At 26.0% G+C, this 21,203-nt stretch overlaps 1 protein-coding gene across 3 annotated transcripts in view; it reads right to left on the reverse strand.

The window, feature by feature from the left end:
* Window positions 1-21,203, reverse strand: part of LOC111622648 (basic leucine zipper and W2 domain-containing protein 2-like) — an 80,201-nt gene that overhangs the window by 58,374 nt on the left and 624 nt on the right. The window contains exons 1-2 of one of the 3 annotated variants that reach the window (XM_023365061.1): window positions 20,910-21,061; window positions 3,432-3,502 (exon numbers count right to left, since the gene is read on the reverse strand). In XM_023365061.1, the coding sequence (XP_023220829.1) occupies window positions 3,432-3,492 (61 nt within the window). In that variant the 5' untranslated portion in view covers window positions 3,493-3,502; window positions 20,910-21,061. Of the gene's footprint in view, window positions 1-3,431; window positions 3,503-6,683; window positions 6,703-20,909; window positions 21,062-21,203 lie in introns of those variants that run through there. The other 2 variants (XM_023365062.1, XM_023365060.1) reach the window with 2 other exon arrangements.

A 21,203-nucleotide genomic window follows, 5' to 3' on the forward strand; every position in this document is an offset into this window, starting at 1 on the left:
TTTTATCGGCAATTGTTGACACTAGTGCTTCAGAATATGTGATAAGTTTGCACATCACCGAAAATACTTTTAAAATGACAAATATTTATTTTATCTGCATTTACAGCATTAACATACTTTAAAAAAAAACAAGGTTTACTTGTTATTAATTTGTAATTTTACTACTGTTCGCAGGTATCCTTGCCACCTACACTCTTAACACTGATATTGAAAAGCAATGTGATCTAGATGTCAAAGATAAACATAATTATGCACTAAAAATTAACACATATAAGATAATTCAACACAGCATTGATAGATACCTCTAGCAATGTTCACAAAGTTGAATTTTGTTTCTCTAGCAAAGACACTAGGTGCCATGAATGTGATGATTTTCACTTTCTAAACTGTGGCAGGTGCAGATAATCTTCATGTAACAATTTTATAGTAGTTATCATTATTGCCAAAATTATGTAGCTTAATCATTTAATTAAATAACTTTCTCAATTTTTTCAAATTTCATCAGTTTTCTATTACATTTCCATTTTTCCATACTAAACATTGACAATTACTAATAAAAAAAAATGGGCATTATGAAACATTTACATAAATGATAAACGATATATGAAACATTTGAATTGCATTATTTTTTTTTAATATAAGAAATCTGATTTCATTTAAACATTTCATGTCAGTCAATGAGATCAACACAGCTTTACATATACAGTTCACTTTACAATGAGTTGTTTTATAATTTATAAAACATCTTCACTAAAAAATATACAAAGGTAAGAAAAGTTTGAAGTCAGATATACAAATATACACTTTATGATTTTCTTTATTATGATGATGTATGTTGAGAGCTACTTTTATTGGCTAATTAATGATATATACAAAAAACATACACCAAGCAACAAAATTGCAATTTCAAAATTTATGATTACAAAAATAATTTAAGTAACACACAAAATTATAAATGATTTTATGAAATAATAAGAATAATTGTTTTAAAAACAGTAAGTGTTTGTTGACACACAAGAATATGCCTGGCACATAAGTAGTGGTTTGAGTAGCACTAATCACAAAATTAATTTTTCAGTTCACAAGTAATAAAAATTTGTCGAGTAAATTAAATTAAGATTACAAATTTGTATTAATGTAAAGTAAAATAAAAACCTTTTCAAAATAATTTCAGTATTATATTATTTCAAATTGTCATGTACTCTAATATCAATCTGCTCACTTCAAGAAAATAATTAATTCCAGTATTAATAATAAAACTTTAACTTCTTATTTCAAATTCTCATGTTATTTGACAAATTTTTTATTTTAAAAATTATTTGTAATCTTAATTTTGTGATTATTGCTACTCAAACCACTACTACTCACATATCATATTGCTTGATTTCATTTATTTTTTGTTATAAATATTATTAGTAATAATACTTAATATTTGTAATGTTAGCATTTTTATTATATATACTGTATATTTATTTATTTATTTATTTAATGATCAGATTTTTTCTTTTAAATATAATTTTGGATCTCTGAAAGCTTAAATGCATCATTTTTTAAAAGATAAATAAGCATATTTTGTGCAAACAATGCCATTTCTGTTCTAGTTAAAGGAAAAACTTTAACACAGAAATTAAAATAAGAATTAAAACAAAAACAGATAGAAAGTTTCAAAGCAAAATGAACAAATGAACTTTCAAATAAGAAAATGATTATTTATAAAATTCACTAAAATATTTTATTGATTTTTCATATTCTTATTAACATACACACACACACATATATATATATATATTTTATCTTTCTGTAAATGGGCAGAATTATGATTTTAATGATCAAAAATTTCTTTTCACTAACTGTTCATAAATTTTTTCATCTTTAATACTAAAATTTATTTTCAATTTTGTCACAGAAACAACCATTAAACTGATGCAATTATTAAATAAAAATTATTCGGTAAATTTTTTATTTCTTACAAAGAAAAAATATCAAAAGTTCATTATGAACAAACAGGTTATTCTTGAAACTGATGCATTTTTCTTGATCTAGTTTTTAATTTAGAAAGTGAACCAGTTCTGAATTTCTTAAAAGAACTAGATACAATCTGTACAATCTAAAAATAAATTTACTCGCAAAAAGAACAAAATATTTCTTCCCTATTCATTGTCACAATAACTATATCCTATTTTACATTTTCAGTTTTTACGCCTCAAATAACTTAACTTTTTTAATTAATAATAAAAAAATTAATAATACTTTCATTTAAACACAGCAAATTATATTTGCAATATTCTTTAAGCAATATAATGAGGAAATCCTTAACCTACTTTTCAAGTCTTTTATTACAAAATAAGTTTAATTTTCATACTATTTTTTCAATAAAATAATTAAACATTAACAAATCATGTATTATTTTATTTTTTATGAAATATAAAATTAATTTTTCTCCTTCAATAAAGAAAACAGAGCTCTAAACTTCCATTTTTATCACTTTTTACAAATTTATTTATAGAAATATTATTACAAAAAATTCATTAGTTGAAATGAAAAATTTTTAAATTTAGGTTAAATAATTAAGAAATATTTTGTTACGTAAAATAATTACCTGATTCATTTACATACTGTCAATTCCAAGAATATTGTTATGTTAAATATTTAATAAAACAAATAAAATTGTATCCAGCAATTATAAAATTCCAAATTATTTTTTTGTCAAATTACTATGCTGGACATTTTTATAAGTACACCATAAATTGAGCTTAATTACGGAAACTATGTGACTTCCATGTAAAATGTTAAGAACAAAAACAACTATCCAGACTTATTTTTGAAAACTTATTTGTATGATTAGAACATTGTCTCCTTAAAAACTGAACTTTGGGTAATGTAATTCCAAATGAAATACATTTACCTGCATTATTATAACAATAAGCCAATCTGTTGTCCAGAAAGGACATTCACATTCTTTATCCTTCAATTTGAAGTTGTCATCTCAAAAATTATGACCTCAAAAGCCTTCCTAGTAACCAAGAAAAAACCTCACTTTTGGAGGGAAGACTTTATATACTGGATATTTTGATAAAAAAATGAAAATGTCACTTAACATTTATAAAATATTAAAATTAATGTAACATTTCATATTTTAATGTTTAAAATTCATTCATGTTAACATTTTAAAAACTGAATTTCAATTAAAAATGTAAATAATTGAATTAATTTACATCCTTAAACTATTTGTAATTGCTGTAATCATAATAAGGTAAAGCTTAATCTTTGTCTTGCATCAGCTTTAATTATATATAATTACTTAGAGAGAAAAATACCTATGTATGACATCATGAATTTCATGTTCATAAAAATAATGCTTTCTATAGGATTATCTCACAAAAAATGTGTCATTTTTTTTTTCTAATAAAATAGATATAATATATATTTACCTCTTTTTCTGGTTTTTATGCGCTGTCCTGATAGCGTCGGTTTTTCGTTTTTCTGACTCATACAAAAGCAGCTGGAAAAAATTATTATATTTAATACAAATAGTCATTTCAACAATTTTTATACCTTTTCTAAATCTCTGACACTATACAAACTTAAATTTAAATAATTCAGATAAGAAGCATGACATCATCTATTTGCAAATTAGCTTCACATAATGTATAATACAATCAATTAATTGAAATTTTTTAAATAAATAAATAAAAAATCAATTAAGTTGATTGTATCATACATAAAAAATGTAATGTTTCATAAAAAATAAATTAAAAATAATAAACTAAATTTATTTTATATTAAATCATTCTCAATTCACCTCAGTTTTCTTCATTAATATAAAAGTCGTACCAAAAGTAATGATTGCTAATTTTTTACATAAAACTGGGTCTACGGAGAGAAAATGAATATACTAAAAACGTTCTGTAAACATTTCTTTTATTTTTAAAAATATCTCCATCTTCATCAATACTTTTTTGCCTTTGTTTTAGAAGTTGGAAGTTATCTCTGTGATACCACTCTAATCCAACTGTACATAATCAGAAATGTATTATGTGAATAAATAATTCTTTCTGACTCATACAAAAGCAACTGAAAAAAATTATTATATTTAATACAAATAGTCATTTCAACAATTTTTATACCTTTTCTAAATCTCTGACACTATAAAAACTTGTAACTGGTCCTGGTGCAATGCTGGCCTCTCAAACAATTCTTCACAAAACTGAACAAGTGATAATCCAAGGCTACTAGATTGGGACTGTAGGGGAGATGTGGAAGAATTTTTCAACCATTTGTCTTAATCCATTGGATGATGAAACATGCAGTATGAGGTCATGCATTATTATGCAGTAGGACTTTCCTGTCTGGTCTCTTGTTGCGTAGTGCTCTATGAAGTTTTTTCAAAGTCTGCTGGCATCAATCAGTTTTGATTTTTTCTCCATGCTCCAGATAATTCACCATTAGACATTTCCATAATTTTCACACCCATAAGCAAACATTTTGGTTTTTTCCTTTCAGTGAACCTGGGTGATGCCATTCCATGCTCTGTTTTCTGGTTTTGGAATCAATGGCAAAACCAGGATTCATCTCCTTTTACAATAATCAAAATAAAATTTTCACCTTCAGTATCATACTGCTCAAGCAACTGTCTGCACACCTGTGATTGCCTGTGAGCACGTGAGGAACCCAGTGTGCACCCACGCCTTCCAGTATTCCAACTTCGATGTCTCCCGAACTGCACGGTGGCCCAAATCAAGCTGAGTTGCAATTTTTCATATGACAATCTCTCGATTTTTCTTAACAAGCATGTCAAATGTTTCTTCATTCTTAGCAATTCTGGCAGCTTGTGGACAGCCACCACATAATTTATCACCAGTTGTCGGTACTTTCATTTTTAAAGTGTCATGCCCATTTTCTGGCACTGAAGACAGGTATGAATTTCAGATACCAGAATATACTCCTTAACAAGAAATTCATTCATTCATCACATGCTGGTGAAACAATGCACTATAGTTAGCCATTTTTGACAAATCTCCCAGGATCTTTTGAAAAACTAGAGACATCAAACTTAGTTCAAAATTTTGTCAAGTGGGGCTCAAGATGGTATAAAGCAATTTAAAATATTCTTACACATTTCTCAATAATTTGATAACAATTGTGACTTTTGGTACAACCCTTTTTTTTCAGTAACATGTGTTTAATAAGTGTCTATGTATTTTATGATTGCAATATAGATTCTAATAATATTTAATTGCAGTTATCTATGCATATTACATCTTATTATCTATATCATTGTAATAGAACCATAAATTGAAATACATGTTTTACTTATACTTGTGCAATGATAACATTTCATGGATGTTGGTCAACCTATTTAAATATAGTAGTGTGTGAGTCACCCAACAAATTTTTGCATTACAACTTTAGAACGAAAATTCTGTTAAAACATTCTAATGAAAATACTTTATAATGAACCATTTTAAATGGAACCATTAAACTTCATTAATCAAGTTTCCACTGTAATCATTTTTCATATAAATACTACTTTTTAAGATCTGCATAATCAGATGTGTTAGCAGTATAAGTGTATGACTAAATCTGGGCCGTGTTCAGTAATGCACAATTCTTGCTAAGTCTAGTTATGCTGCGATGTTGAACTCGTTTCTAGCTACTGCTTGACTCCTTCCACCACTAGAATTCTAACTAGTTCAATCAGCTTCTTTTATCTATGCTAACTTCTACTAGTGACGTCATTGTTTTTGTTTCATCATATGATTTGCAAGTTGTTTGCTCGTGTTAGACTAAACGTATTTTATTATAACAATCACAAAGTAATTCTCTCATTCTAAAATGATCATACATCAGTATAACAGATTCCGCCAAATACATCTTAATGGAAGATAGAAGCCCATTTTGTTGATTACAATTAACAATTGCTTTATTAATTTTGTCACGATCTGATGCAGCTTCCATTTGAATAATTTATTGGTTATTTCATCCTTTTCAACCAGTTTGTTTGCAACAATTGTTGCAATCATAATTTTAACTTTGTCTATCATTTTGCCTAGTTGTCTAAGAATAATCGTTCAATGATGCTCAGAACATTCTTAGCACCATCCACTAAGCCACTTGGAATTCTAACTTAGGTGTTCTGCATTACTGAACACGACCATGCTTTCTACAAATTGAACTGAAACCATAAAACCACATTTCCATTATTCAATTACAATTAACAGAATTATTTCTATACTAATATAAATAATATTTAAGTATAAATTTTCAATTTTCTGAAAGACACAATATTTTCAAAGTAAATATCATAATGATATACATTAAAGAAATAAAAATGAGATACAAGTAGATAACAATAATGAAAACAAAACTCAATCACAAACAATAAATTCAAACTTAAATTTATAACTTACAAACTTTTCTAAGACCAATCTTATGCGATATATTTAAATTTATAATATCATATTCTATTAAATTTTAAAACTAAATTTAAAAAGTTATAAAGTAAGTTTAAGTGTTCTTTTGTTCAAGTAGAAGCATGACATGTTACATATGCAATTCTTTACAGCTAAAACAATACATAATACTTTTAAAGCAATAATAAATATTTAATTAAAGAAAAACCGGAACGAGACAATTATCCAGGTACTGTATCAAAGTAACAGATCAATTAAAACAAAACTTACTTTTCATTCACTATTGAAGTATATAAGACAAATGTATTTAACTGTATACTCAAAACACCGTACTTAATTATGCACTTCCTGATCAAGACGGATTTTATTATTTCAAAACAACAATTTAGGTTTTAAAGATTAAAAAAAATGATCATTGTAGTGCAATTTCATAAAGATTAGATATGCAAGAGAAATTTGATTTATTGCCAAAAGATAAAATTAAAATTCAAGAGATTCTTATCATTTCCTTTTATCTGGTATTACTTAAGAATGTTTTAAGTTTATACATGATTTCCACCTAATAAAAAAAATTTATGATAATTTCAATGCAAAGAATTTATTGTTGTTAATATTTTTGAGCTTTTTACATTTATCAAATAATCAATAAAATTAGTCAGGAAAAGTTAAATTCATGTTTGTATTAGTAGTATTTAATTATGAACACTTCTGAATACTTACACAAAACTTAATCTAATTCATAACATTTACTGTTATATTTCCTTAAAACAAAAATACAATAATAAAATTAAAATCCTCAAACTTAGGTTATAAAGATCAGAAATTAACTATAAAAAACAAAAGTTTCAAGCATTAAACAGTTAATATCAGAACATTAATATTTAATCTTATGACATTAGTTTCAATAAAATTAAAATCCTCAAACTTAAAATGTTAATAAAACACACCTAAAATTACAACAATAGTTTTTAAAAATAAGTAGACAAGTATTTTTCATCCAAATTGTTTTTGAATTTTATAACAAATTAAAAACACTATTACACCAAGCATTGTATACCATTGATAAGCTAAAATATAATACAATACAATACAAAATAAATTATAATGAATTGCACAGACCAATTTTCTATTTATGGTTCCAGTTGTGAGTGCCATTTTCAATTCTGCTTTCAGCTCTGCATTTTAAAGTACATTTGAGCAAGAATTGAAAAATATGTTGAAAAGAACACATTTGTTAAGAACAGCAAAAATAAAATACTAATAAAAATAAAGAGAACAATGTTGTTATGAAATGTTATAAATAATTTAACAATTTATTACAAAATATTGCATTTTAGTACATCATTGATTTTTGATAAGAAACATTATATAAAAATTAAAAACTACTTAGTAGATTAATCTATACTCATTAATTTTGAATATGTATGTACAGTACTTGCTAAAAAAAATTAAGAGAATTATCTAGAAAATTCCAAAGAGCTCTATCAAGGGTAACTTTTTATAAGTAATTTATTGGCATGGTTGAAAATCATAAGGAGTATGCAGTAGAGCTAATGCTTGTTGCACTATATAGAGCAGTGTTTTTCAACTGCTGGTCTGCAAAAAAATTTCATTGGTCCACAGAAAAACATTTGATCGTACTGATGCTGGTGCAGTTTATTGTGGATGACATTTAAATAATAATCTAGATTTACTGTATGTACTTTGTTACATACAGCAACATGAGATAAGCATATATAAGCCTAATAAATAAGTGTAATTCATAGTTGCATATAATTACTGGTCCAAGTAAAATTATGGATAATTTTACTGGACCACAATGGGAAAAAAATTGAAAAACACTGATCTAGAAGACTCCAAAGTAATCTAGTGGGAAACCTAATAAAGATATCTGCCATTGCCTAGACCAGGGTTTCTTAAACTATGGGTCACGACCCCATTTGGGATCACTTAGCGAAATCTTGGGGACACAAGATTTTAATGCAAAATATTGAAAATAATTTGTGAGAGTTTGAAAATGGCACGCTTTGTGCCATAGGTTTCGTAAGTTGTGCTTTGTGTCACTTCTGGTGCAGCGAGACAACGATTCAGCAACACTGATTGTAGTGTGAACTAGTGTAGTGTTGTCGCTTTTCAGTGTATTTAGTTGTCTCTGTTCCATTGTAACACAAGAGTGAACTGTGGTAGTACACCATTATTGCTTTTGCAAATTTTTATATATCTTTATTTTATATTTTTTTTTGGGTCGCGAAAAAAATCACAATCATAAATGGGGTCGTGAATAAAAAAAGTTTAAGAAACCCTGCCTAGACAAAAAAAATAAAGACAAACATTAACGTTTAATACCATTAAAAGTTTGGTTACTTTTAGCCTGAGCAGCACTGGGTATCTACTAGTGTGATATAAAGCAATTTATATCTGATTTCAACTTAGAGGAAATTTCCATTAAAAGGTATTAAGATTTACATCTGATATATGAAAGTATATTTCTAGATGTTTCAATTTGTTGTTTTGTGCAAAATGATCTAAAACTTTTATATTTAATAATAGCAGTTACTACTATCATTAAATATAAAAGTTAATACCATTTAATACTAAAGAGATGTATGTACTTATGTATGTGATACTAACACAAATAAGCAGATCTAGTCTTTAATGTTGCAGTTTCTTCCACATTATAATTTCTCAAACTTTAAAGTCTTATAAAAATTAGAAATATCATTTTAAATAGTCACCAATAAGGAATAAAATCACTGTTTAACAATTAGAAAATTCTCTAGGATAATCATACTTTGGAACCATATTGTAACTTCTATGTTAAATTATTTCTTAGGAGGAAACATTATTACATGAATTATAAAATGCTTGTATTAGGGTTTCTCAAACGGGATTCCGGGATCCTGGTTGTTTTTTTAACCCGAGAAATATCCCGGGAAATTTTTCTTATCCCGGGAAATCCCGCAAATTTCTTAAAAATTCACTTTTTTTTCTTATTTTGTGTTAAGGTTGAGGAATTTTGCAAATAGAAAGCATAATTAACTCATTCACTGTCAGAATACATTTGTATTTATTNAGTTAAAGTAGTTCATAAATTTATTATATGAATTATAAAACTGTAATAATTAATAGAAAAATAATATATCTCAGGTTCCCAGGTGCCATACTGAAGAGGGAAAGTTTCCAAAAAGTGTCTATGGCATTGACGAAATAAAGGTGATCTGATAAGGCAAACATTGACGTAAACTAATGTTTCCCTCCTAAAAAAATAATTTGCAACTAGAAAATTATTAATTAGTAAATAAAAGAATGTAGAAATTTACAAATTTAAATTATTTAGTATAAAAATGTACACCAAGCAATATAAATTTGAAAATTTCATGTAATAGTGTTTTAAACTTTAGCAGCAATAATTGCATTCTTAATACCATGATTGTGTGTGGCAATTAGTGTTTTATGTTGATTTCTAAGATGAGTAAAGCCACCTAACATCAGCTCTGAAAGAATGTAAAACTATTATGAAATAAATGCAGTAAATAGTTTTTGTATGTAGCATTTTAATGTCAGAACTGTATAAAAATATACAGTGCCGTCTCGGTTATATGGATAAAAAGAACTGGATATGTAAAGTTAGTGAAAATATTATATGATATGGAATGTCAGTAAAATGGAATAGAATTTTTTTTTTACAATATTACTTTATTTCAATTAAAAATAAAACTAAGCATATGTAAGTTTACAAACAAGCAATGTCATTCTTGAAAAAAAAAAGGAACATTTTAAATGAAAAAAATTAATACAGCAGATCAACAACACAGAAATATTGTTTTTATGATTACCTAATGTTTTAAAAATAACAAAACTGATGTTTATTTCTGTTTATTTTTTCCTTGCAGTAATGTTCCATCAACACTATATTAGTATATAAATATACACGACCATTGATTACAGCTGTTGTAGATATACTACCTGTATATTAGTATCTCATGTTGCTATTATCCACCAGCATAAGCAATGAATGGACATATTAAAAACTGCTGGTATGTTTTATAATTAAAAATAAGATATCTAAAACGGTACCATGAGTAAATTGTTCTATCATGAACTTAAAAATATAACTACAGTATGTAAAAATATAAATGCATATAAAATAACCATACTGTAATAAAAAGTTATGATTAAAAACTAATGCTTGTTTCAAAATTTTTGTAATTTAACACAAATTTTACTCAAAACTAAATACTTTTTACTACTTTAAATAAAATCACTTTTATTTTGTGATATTTATTACATTTTTACAATGTTTAGTAGTTAAGTTCTATGAACGAGTCTATTATATGTAACTAAATCATAGGAAGAAAATTCAATCTGTAACAACTGGTAAATCCACTTGCTTCACTCTATGTTCATTCTTTTATCATTTACATGTAACCATATTAAAAATTTTATATTATGTAAACTGTTACTGTTTTTAATGAGATAGTGTTGATAATGCTCTTAGACAGTGAGTGAATCATTTAAAAGGCATTTTTTTCTGTCAGATTTAATAATAAATTTTTGCATTATTTAAATTGAAATTTTCACATATTAAGACTTTAGTTAAAGCAGGTTCCTATTGTAGCATTAATATATATATAACTGATTTTTAACTGCTTTAACTGATTTTTTTTGTAAAGTACAACTTTACAAATCTACATTTTCCTCTTTATTCCGTCAATTCATCATCCACAGACTATTTCTTACTTTACAAAATTAAATCTGTACCAAAAGTTACATGATAAAAAATTAAATGTTCTTTAACCACAAAAATTTGAGACTGTGGAGCATTAAATTCTAATAAAATAAACAAATTAATAATGATAATTTTAGATCAGATTGAAAAATGTAATAATTCTATTAATAGTTGCATGACTGATCTATATAAACCATATGCCATGAATCATACATTTATTTTCAGTCCATCTGAATTAGCATATGTTGAATATAAAGTGCTTTATCTGTATAAAGTCTAAAACTTTGTTGAATTAAACAACAGAATAACTTTGTGTCAGAATTCATAAAAATACAAATTATTAAAAACTAGTGACTTATCAATACTAATTTTCTATAATTATTAATTACAGAAATAAATACAGAAATTAAAACTATTAAATTTACAAACATTAATTTAAAAAAACATGATCTTGAATTAATTGATTAAACAACAACAACACCAGGGTATAGTCAACAATGTACAGTACCCTATGAACTGATGACCGGTGTGCGACAAAAAAAAAAAAAAAACAAAAGAAAAATTCACCACCTACTTTTTCGAACTTCCCCGAGTTCTTCTTCAGGTGTAAATGGATGTCTATCTGATGGAATGTTAAAGCTTTTGGAATACAAACATTCGATGAATCGTTCGAATCTGATGCACGAGAAATACTTAAATGTCATGTCACGCATGCGTTTACACCAGAAGAACTCGGGAGTTCAAAAACGTTAGTGGTGTATTTTTCTTTTGTTTTTTCATTGCACACTAATCACTGATTCATAGAGTATGTTGTTAATTGATTACTTTAATTTGGTAGCTTTAATTTTGTAGCTTACTATGCTGTTGGTAGCTTTGGTAGCTACAGCTCGAGACAATAAAGTTCCCAAACTAAAGATTTAATTAAGAGATACGTAATTTTATCGACAATACAAGAAAATAGTATAAAGTGCAATAAAGTTTGCTTCCTTATTTATCTGATTAAAGAAAAAAAAAACACAGAAAGAAAATCTTTAATCAACACTTGAATTACTGATAATACAATTCCTATTTCTAAACACTCACAGCTGTCTAGAACAATCAGAGAACATATGTCAGCTTTATTAGATCTTTCAAACACACAAGTCATAGTAATTAACAAAATATTTTGTAAATTGTTTAAAATATCACTTTATCATTATTGAATATATAAATAATTACTATTACTAATAATTAGTTATTAATAAATAAATAAATAAATATGCTCTTTCTTTGCTAGAATATCAGATAACTGATTAATGTGGAAACAAACACAGTTCAGCAATACAAGACAACAAAATAAGAATAATAATTATTATTTTAAAATTATATTTAGTTCAAATTATATTAGAAGTTGTATTCCTGACAATACTTTAGTGATGATTAAAAGCAAGAGTACTTGAAATTTGTTTATATTTATTTATTTTAATTTACTTTGTATAGATGAACTATGTATATTTTCACATTAATACATTACATAATGACAAATGAGAATTGCAAAATTACTAACTCAGTTGCAAAGTGTTGATTTTGACAAATCTCAATAGCTATATCAATCTCCAAAAACTTGGAAAATGAAATAAAAAGTAAACAACATAAGTAACTAAACATAACTATGTATAAAATTCCCATGCAAATCACCTCATGCCTCATTTCAAAATGGATGTAATTTCCTAATTTGAAATAGGATTTACTATTTCAAATTAGGAAAACATTCAACAAAATATCATGAAATATTTAAACAGCTTGATTTTCTAAAACTTAGTCCAAATACATTATTATGTGTTGGAAATTTGTTTAATGAATAAGGGCTGTTTAAGTGAATGAAATTACATTGTAATAAACAGGAAAACATTCAAAAAATAGCAGTTTAAAAGTTTATTCCAAAAATGTTGAAAGAAATATATGGGTATATTAAAATATAAAATTGTAATGTCTATTGAGAAGAGGCATTTTCCTGAAATGCTGGATTGTAGTGGCATACAGGATAATGTTACATTAAATATGTTTTAATTTGAAATGGTGTTTCTCTCTTCCCTCAGTGTAAAAAGTCCTAGCTCTCAAGAATGTCCAAAGTCAACAAAAGTATAATATAACATTATTAATAGGATTTATACAATCAAATATTGTGCAATAAAAATTGAAAAATATACACTTAACATTTATTTAATTATTTTCAGGTTAACTAAAAGTTATATTTTAATATTGAATGTATTGTGAAATGAATTTCATCAAATGTTTTGCAACTTGGAAGTGAATAAAAATAAAAGTTAGACTACTTCAATGGACTCTGCCTTCATTTTTTGATTTTAATATACATTAAAACAGTCATTCAGTGAATTCTATGAATTTTTGAGTTATAATTTTAATACTAATAGGATTCAATGTCCAGAATGAGTCATGTAACTGAAAACACATGCATACTTTTCAGATAAAAATATAAAAATAGCTACATACTTCCTTAATATAATGATTTGAAATTTCTGAATTCTAATATAATCATATCTTTGACCTTGTTGCATAACAATTACAAAACATTAATATAAAAATATATTTTAAATTTTATAATCATACAAATATGTATTTTGAGCTATTACCCCTTATAAATCTAAAAAAATAAAAAACTGATAATGTAATTTGAAGTTATCTTGTTAATAACATTTTATTTTATGGTGTAATATATTATAACAGTTAACACTATCACTTTTCTTTTTCAATTAATGTTAAATAAAATAATAAAAGCTTTAGCTCTAAAGGAAGTTAGCATGTTTTAAGGAACTCTACATGCCTAATGAAGATAAATCACTGACATCACGATTTCAGCTATAGTAAATTTGCCTGTATAGACTGAATAGTTCAGTATTCAGTGAAACCTCAATGCAGGACCCTCATATATGGTACCATCCTTTTAAAAAACAACAAATATTAGTAAATGAATCATATCTATAAATGTTAAATAGAAAAAATACTTCCATATCTATTAATTACTAAATGTACAATTTTTGCATTGCAAACAACATAGTTATCGACAAATCACACAACTTTCAAACTCATGTTTAGACTTCACTATTATATACAGCATACTTCTTATTGTTTGAAGTACACCAATTTAGCACCAAACTCAATTTAGTGCCTGCTTCAGAGATAAAAAATGTAGGTGCTATATCAAGGCTGGATAGTGTTGCCACCTGTTCAAAATTGCTGACCCAGGCAGCAGGTGAGGTTTGTTCAAACAGAAGTTCCTGACACATGCACAATGTTATTTTGCAATGCGAAGAATAACGTGCCGTGCATACCGGTTCTAAATCAGTTACAATTAGGGACTAGAGAGATTTGGGTAGGAATAGCGTAAGTAACCAAATTAAGAAAAAACAACTACAGATGACTTAGCTCTATTGGATATTGGAGACGTGTACGAATACAAATTGTACAAGCAAAAAAGAAAAAAAAAAAAAGGTCGACAGGTTGCGCACGATATTCCCGGACAAAATTAATAGTTCACCCAGACAACAAGTTGATTCCTGGACTGTCCGGGCAAAAACCAGACGGGTGGTAACATTAAGGCTAGTCTGTATATATATATACACATACACATACACATAACATATGAGAAAACCAACTCAAATGTAAATAGTATTGTTTATTTTTAATATGAGGAAGTAAACAATATAAAACATTAAATTCTCATAAAAATCTATTACAAGTGAATTTCAATTACAGTAGAACCTCGATTATCCGCCCCCCGATCAACCGACCCCTCGGTTAACCGACGTCCTAGTCGGCAAATTTCAAATGTTCGCTAGTGATGTGGCGCTACAATATTTGGCTATGTCTTGGCTACTTTAATATTATTTTTACATGTTTTAGCTGGCAACACTCATTCGACCATGAAAGGGAGCCAGTATTTAAACAAAGCTTAATTTTCTAATTTTTAACGATACAATAGCAACGATTATTATTTTACAAAATTTTTGTTAGGCTTAACATCGATGAAAATTCAACGCAAAATAGGTTAATAGCGATATACTAATATACTAATTACATGGAATATAATAATATACTACACTAATAATGGATTTTTTCATACTTTTCGGTTATCCGACTTTTCAATTATCCGACCAACCCCAGTCCCCAATTAGGGCGGATAATCGAGGTTCTACTGTAATATCTTAATATTTATAATAAACAATGAACAACACTAAAATAATTCAAAAGAACAATACAAACTTAACCAATTATATATGTATCAAACAAAACTTAATAAAGTATTTTAATTAATAGTTAACAAATTAAAAAAGTTTTAGACCGAAGTAATTGATATGAATTGACAATAAAAAGTGATAATGTCACCCATTGTTAATTTAATGACATGACAAATTTTTTAAGTTACAAAAGGAAATGAATCAATGCAAATTTTGAATGCGTAATATGTATTATTGATTCAAATTCTACTTCTAGAATTTCTGAATTAATAATAAACTAATATCAACTTCTTTTTGTTAATTATCAGATGGCTAAAATTAATTATGCAAAATTATATTAAATATATTAATAAAGAAATTATGTATGCCAATTTCAACCAATTAATTAATTCTGATTTGTGTATTTCTTAACTTAGGGAGGGAAACCATTCACAAAACAAAATTTATAAAAATTCCTATCATTTCAACAATTATCAGGATGTATAGATTCTTTTTTATATAAATAATCATAAAAAATACTTACTAATTAAAAAACAGGATAAGAAAATTACTTTTTCAGACACTAATCAAACTAATTTTAATTAACTGTTAATCAGTAATATCAGTTCTCAAATTAATTTTCTATCTTCATGAAACAAAGCATTCTTGCCCATTTTTCCTTTTATATACACAAGAATATAATGATTAAATATATTAATGGTCAAAAGTACAGTCTAAAAGTCAGTTTTAAAGGAACAAACAAGACAATCAAATTTCAATCATATTTAATATGTATATACAGTACACACAACCATAATGTTTATGAAACATTAAGCTAGGTTTAAACTTATGAGTAACTAGTATAAAAACACTCTACTCATGTAAAATCTCATACAAGTTATCATTTACTCATGCAATTTCTCATACGAGTTACTTTTAAGTGTATAGCTTTATAGTTAAGCATAAGTCCTCATTTTAATAAATCATAATAATAAGAGATTGATATTCCAAACTGAGATGCCTGATTATATAGAGAATCCATAAATAATATGAGTGATGACAAAAATTTATTTTTGAACATTAATAGATTCAAAAACTGGCTATTTGAAAAACATTTTTAAGAAAATCAATGTAGAATATAATATGGATGATGCAGAATTGTTTAAATTCTTTTATTTTAAAAATAATCTTTTGTAGATTTTAGATTAATAGATGATGATTACAATTGCTGAAAATGAAAAAATATTTTATTTTTAAACAGTCTAAGTTTATCTATTTATACATATATATATATATTTCTGAATGTGTGTATCTGTCTAGCTGCTATAGAAATTAAAAGGGAACTGTCTACAGAACAAAAAAAGGGGTCTAATAGATGAAATGTTTCACAAAGAATCTAATGGTGCAATTTAAAATTATTAAAACGGCACTTCTGCTTAGTTATTAATTAAAATCACTATTATATAATCAGTGAGATTGCTCCGATGTAGATACACCTCACTGTTCAAAACTTTGGGACTAAGAATCTGGTAATTTCTTCTGCAAAATATGAATTGAAACTGTGAGCTAATGTTTCTATAATTATTACATATTGCTCTAAAAGTGGAAAAATTAAACAATTATTTCATATGCTTATTAATTTTTTCATTCAATTCAAACCATGTTATACCACATTACACATTTTGTTATTTTTGAAAACAGTTTTTGTCAAATTAGTCATCTTATAATCTTCATTTTATTGTAGTTTATTTCATTTCAATCTTATGTAGATAGTATTCACAATAAGTTTTAATTAATTGATTTGATTGTTATTTTATTCAAAAATAGTTATTTTAATATGATCATTGTCAAAATCAAGGGATGCTCTAGTTTAACTTGTTTCGATTTGTCCAAATTAGCTTGTTTCAATGTAATTTTAAAAAGATGTTTCTTTCAATGAAATTCAAGTAAAGAATAGAAAATACAGAAATAAGAATCATAAAAAGCAATCGTCTGAATACACATAGTTATGTTATGACGACTATTTCAAACACATGAAGCGTCAATTATGTTTGTTCTTTTTTTGTAGTGTTATAGACGGATCACATAGTTGCCTCATTGAATATGCACATTGCACTACAATGTGCATATCCAATGAGACAGCTACATCATCCTTCTGGAGACCTACAACAAAAGATCAGTAGTAGTTGAGGTTTTTAGTGCACATAACTGAACATTTCCCGACTTTTTAAATCCCCACTGCTAATTGTGCTAAAGGGGGAATATCTCCCTTGTATATCAAAGACAGGTGGGTACCCTGTATACTGGAAAAAAAGCTAATATAGATATTAAATGTCTGAAAAAGTAAATATATATCATGCACAATCTTACCATATTAGGATAAACAACGATTTTTTTGAATTTATTGTAACTCATTTCTAGCATAGTTATCATGTTGTTATGTAAAATAATAAACAATAGTAAAGTATTCTATAATAAAAAAGATGCCAAATTTTACAGTCTTTCTGAAAAACATCATAAAATTTATGTCCATTATTATATCTAGATTTTAAAAGAAGATAAAAATAATCATAAAATTTAAAATGGGTTTCTAACTACCATACATATTCTAAATGTAAATTTTGATTATTTCATTTTTCAAAATGTCCATTCTAATCATTTTTTATCTACTATCTATATTATAAGTTTCAAATGAATGTTAACTATTGTCTGAATAAAAATACAAGAATTATAGATGAAATATATATACTTATATTAAAGTCAATTAAATAAGTATATAAATGATTTATTATAAGCATACCAAAACTTGGGAGCAAGGTATGTCTACATTTTTAAAGCACATATTTTAAAGGTCAATGACTATTTTAGCCATTGACCTTTAAATTCCTGTCTCATGAATTTTAATTTTCTTTCAGAGATGAAAATATTCTCTTATTAAATAAACAATACTTACATTTTCTGTTATTAAACAATAAATTATCCCCATATCACCCTTTCATCTTATGCCATATAATATTTGATAAATTCATTAAAAGGAGCTATAATTACAGTCTACATCAAAAATTACTGTGAATCAATTATAGTAAATGCAACGTTTAATTTCAAGTCATTTTAGTGTTAAATAATAATAATAATTAATAATTTAAAATCAAGATCTGTACTTGTAATTTAAATAGGTTATGCAATCCTAGAAAGATATGTGTGATTATAGTATATGTGGATAGATTTTAATTAAAATTCATTAAGAATAAGAAAATATCATTTTAAATTCAGAAGCAATTGTGAGTAGATAAATATTCATTGGCTACAAAATGGATGTCACAAGTTAATACAGCATGATTTATAAATTAACTACACTACATTCTATAACTGGCAAATTTATAAAGGGAATGTATTCTATAATAAAAAAAAAAATACCATTTTTCTACTTTTAATATGTAAAAATTTAATTACTACATATTATTAATAACTGATATTACAATTTATACTAAATTTATAAAATTTTAAACATTTTAACAGATAAATATTTACTCAAGATTACAATAAATAATTATCTATTAAGATATATACATTGGGTAATTGAGTAATTACAACATATACTAACATAAAAGTAAACTAATATACAAATTTAAATGAGCCTTTAAAAGACTAAATAATAATAATCATCAAATAATTACAAATGCAAATAAATCTAGTCTTATGTAATTATAGTTCATGTATATTTCAAAGTTCAATTTCTTAATAAAGAATACTCAATTTTTATCTGAATAATTCACGTTTTATATAATTATTTTCATAAAAAATTGTTTAGAACTACATATTTCATCATTAGAACATAAATCTTAAAAGTCAAAATAAAATGTAGTTGTGTAAGCATTTAAATAGAAGCTAATATACTTTGACTTTTTCAATGTGAGAATTTTTCTTTAATATGATTTTATATAAGTCAAAAATTCATAAAGTTTTGTAATAACACTTCAAATTCACTATGCTATTTCCATTTTTCCAACTAGTCAACAGCTGTATTTTTGATTATTATTATTATTATTATTATTATACAGTATTTAGTGGGTTATACTCAGTTGATACCAGTGGCTCTGTACTATGCCAAATCAGAGTCAAGGCATAGCAATTATTATTATTATAGCTAACTAGTAGAAATTAAATTATTTGCACTTTTTGGTCATATGAATGATTCATAATTATTCTACTAACAAAGGATCATAATAATACAATAAAAAAATATAACTGTAAGTCAAACACTTCACATTTTGAATTTAGAATTCTTTAATACTTCCAAAGGAATATATAACAAAAGATAATCAGTATTTAGCTTATTTTATATAAAACCTAAAAAAACAAATAAATATCATAACAATAATTAAAACTGTTATTTCTTTAATACTTCAGAATCAAAATAAATTAACACCAAATTTCCAGCTGTTTAATTTAACATACACTAACAATTTTGACCAAAAATTACAACAAAATATCTTTTTGTTCTAATTTTTGTTGTTCTTTACTTATAATGACATTCTATATTTTAAATGATGTTCCTATTGACTGTACCAGAAGGAAAAACAATTCACTACACTTAAGTCTCCATTTTGTTTAAGCATAAAGACATTAAAAAAAAAAACTCAATGATACACAGAAAGAAAATATTAATACAGTGATAATGTTAATAATACTAAAAACCAATTTCTTTTACTGTTATATTTCCAAAAAACTAGTACCATTACAACTCGACAGTTTATTTCTTAGACCAGGGATCTCCAACCTTTCTCCAAGAAGGGTTAGGCAAGCCGTAGAAGCCAAGTCTGGGGGCCAGCCACAAATGATATCGTCAAAGATTAACATTAAATTTTATTTTATGAATAATAATCAACATACTGTAAATCAATGTGAAATTTGCAACTATTTTTTCAAAAGAATGTCTGATATCAAATGTGGGATAGATTTTGTGGCATTCAGTATTAAAATCACCTTTAGATACTCATTGGACGGCGAGGTTTGATATTTTAATTTTACATATTTCATTTTTGAAAAGATTTATTTGCAAAGGTACAAAGAAGCAACAATAGAAAATATTTCCCAAGCAAACTTCTTAGAACTTTTAAAATTCTCTTCCAGCAGAGACTTGTAAAAATTTAACAAACTCTCTACTTTAAACAGGTTTTTATAAAAATCATTTACGGCAAGGTTTATTAATTCTAGTTCACTTTTTGAAAAATTATTGCGCTTCCAACCAGTTCAAACGTCAACAATAAAACAAGCCACGCAGCCCAGATAAATATGCTCCGGGCCATAGGTTAGAATCCACAAAGAGAAACTGTAAAATTAAAAATCATCTCTACAAAATTAACAAATTAGTCATTATCTTATACACCTATTTTTTTCAATATATACACACATACAGTATATTAAAATGAAATACATAATTCTATATTAACAAAGATAATTTCACAAACAAATCTCCTTTTCTCTATTACCTTTATAAATTTATGTTACCTAATTGTAACAAAACTTAAATTTTTCTAGGTAATTTACCTTTATTCTATTATTAGCAAGACTTTAAAGTACTTCCGTAAACTCTTCTTCTTGCGACTTTATCGTACGGAGATTAACAAACAGGTTACCGGTTAACACTTTACCATAGCTTAATTTACAGAATAAAATATAAAACCAACAAAGCCGTGAGCCAGTATTTCTTGCCAATTTCACAACTGGCAATTACATTATCTATTGTGCAATAGCATGGGAGTATTGGCTGCTTGGCATCATATCATAAGTTATTTATAGAAGTAAATATTTAATATAAAATAACGTTTTAAACCTTCGAAA

Source organism: Centruroides sculpturatus, unplaced genomic scaffold, assembly GCF_000671375.1.
Source record: "Centruroides sculpturatus isolate CEXI.00-Female unplaced genomic scaffold, Cexi_2.0 scaffold340, whole genome shotgun sequence".
Classification (NCBI taxonomy): Eukaryota; Metazoa; Arthropoda; class Arachnida; order Scorpiones; family Buthidae; genus Centruroides; species Centruroides sculpturatus.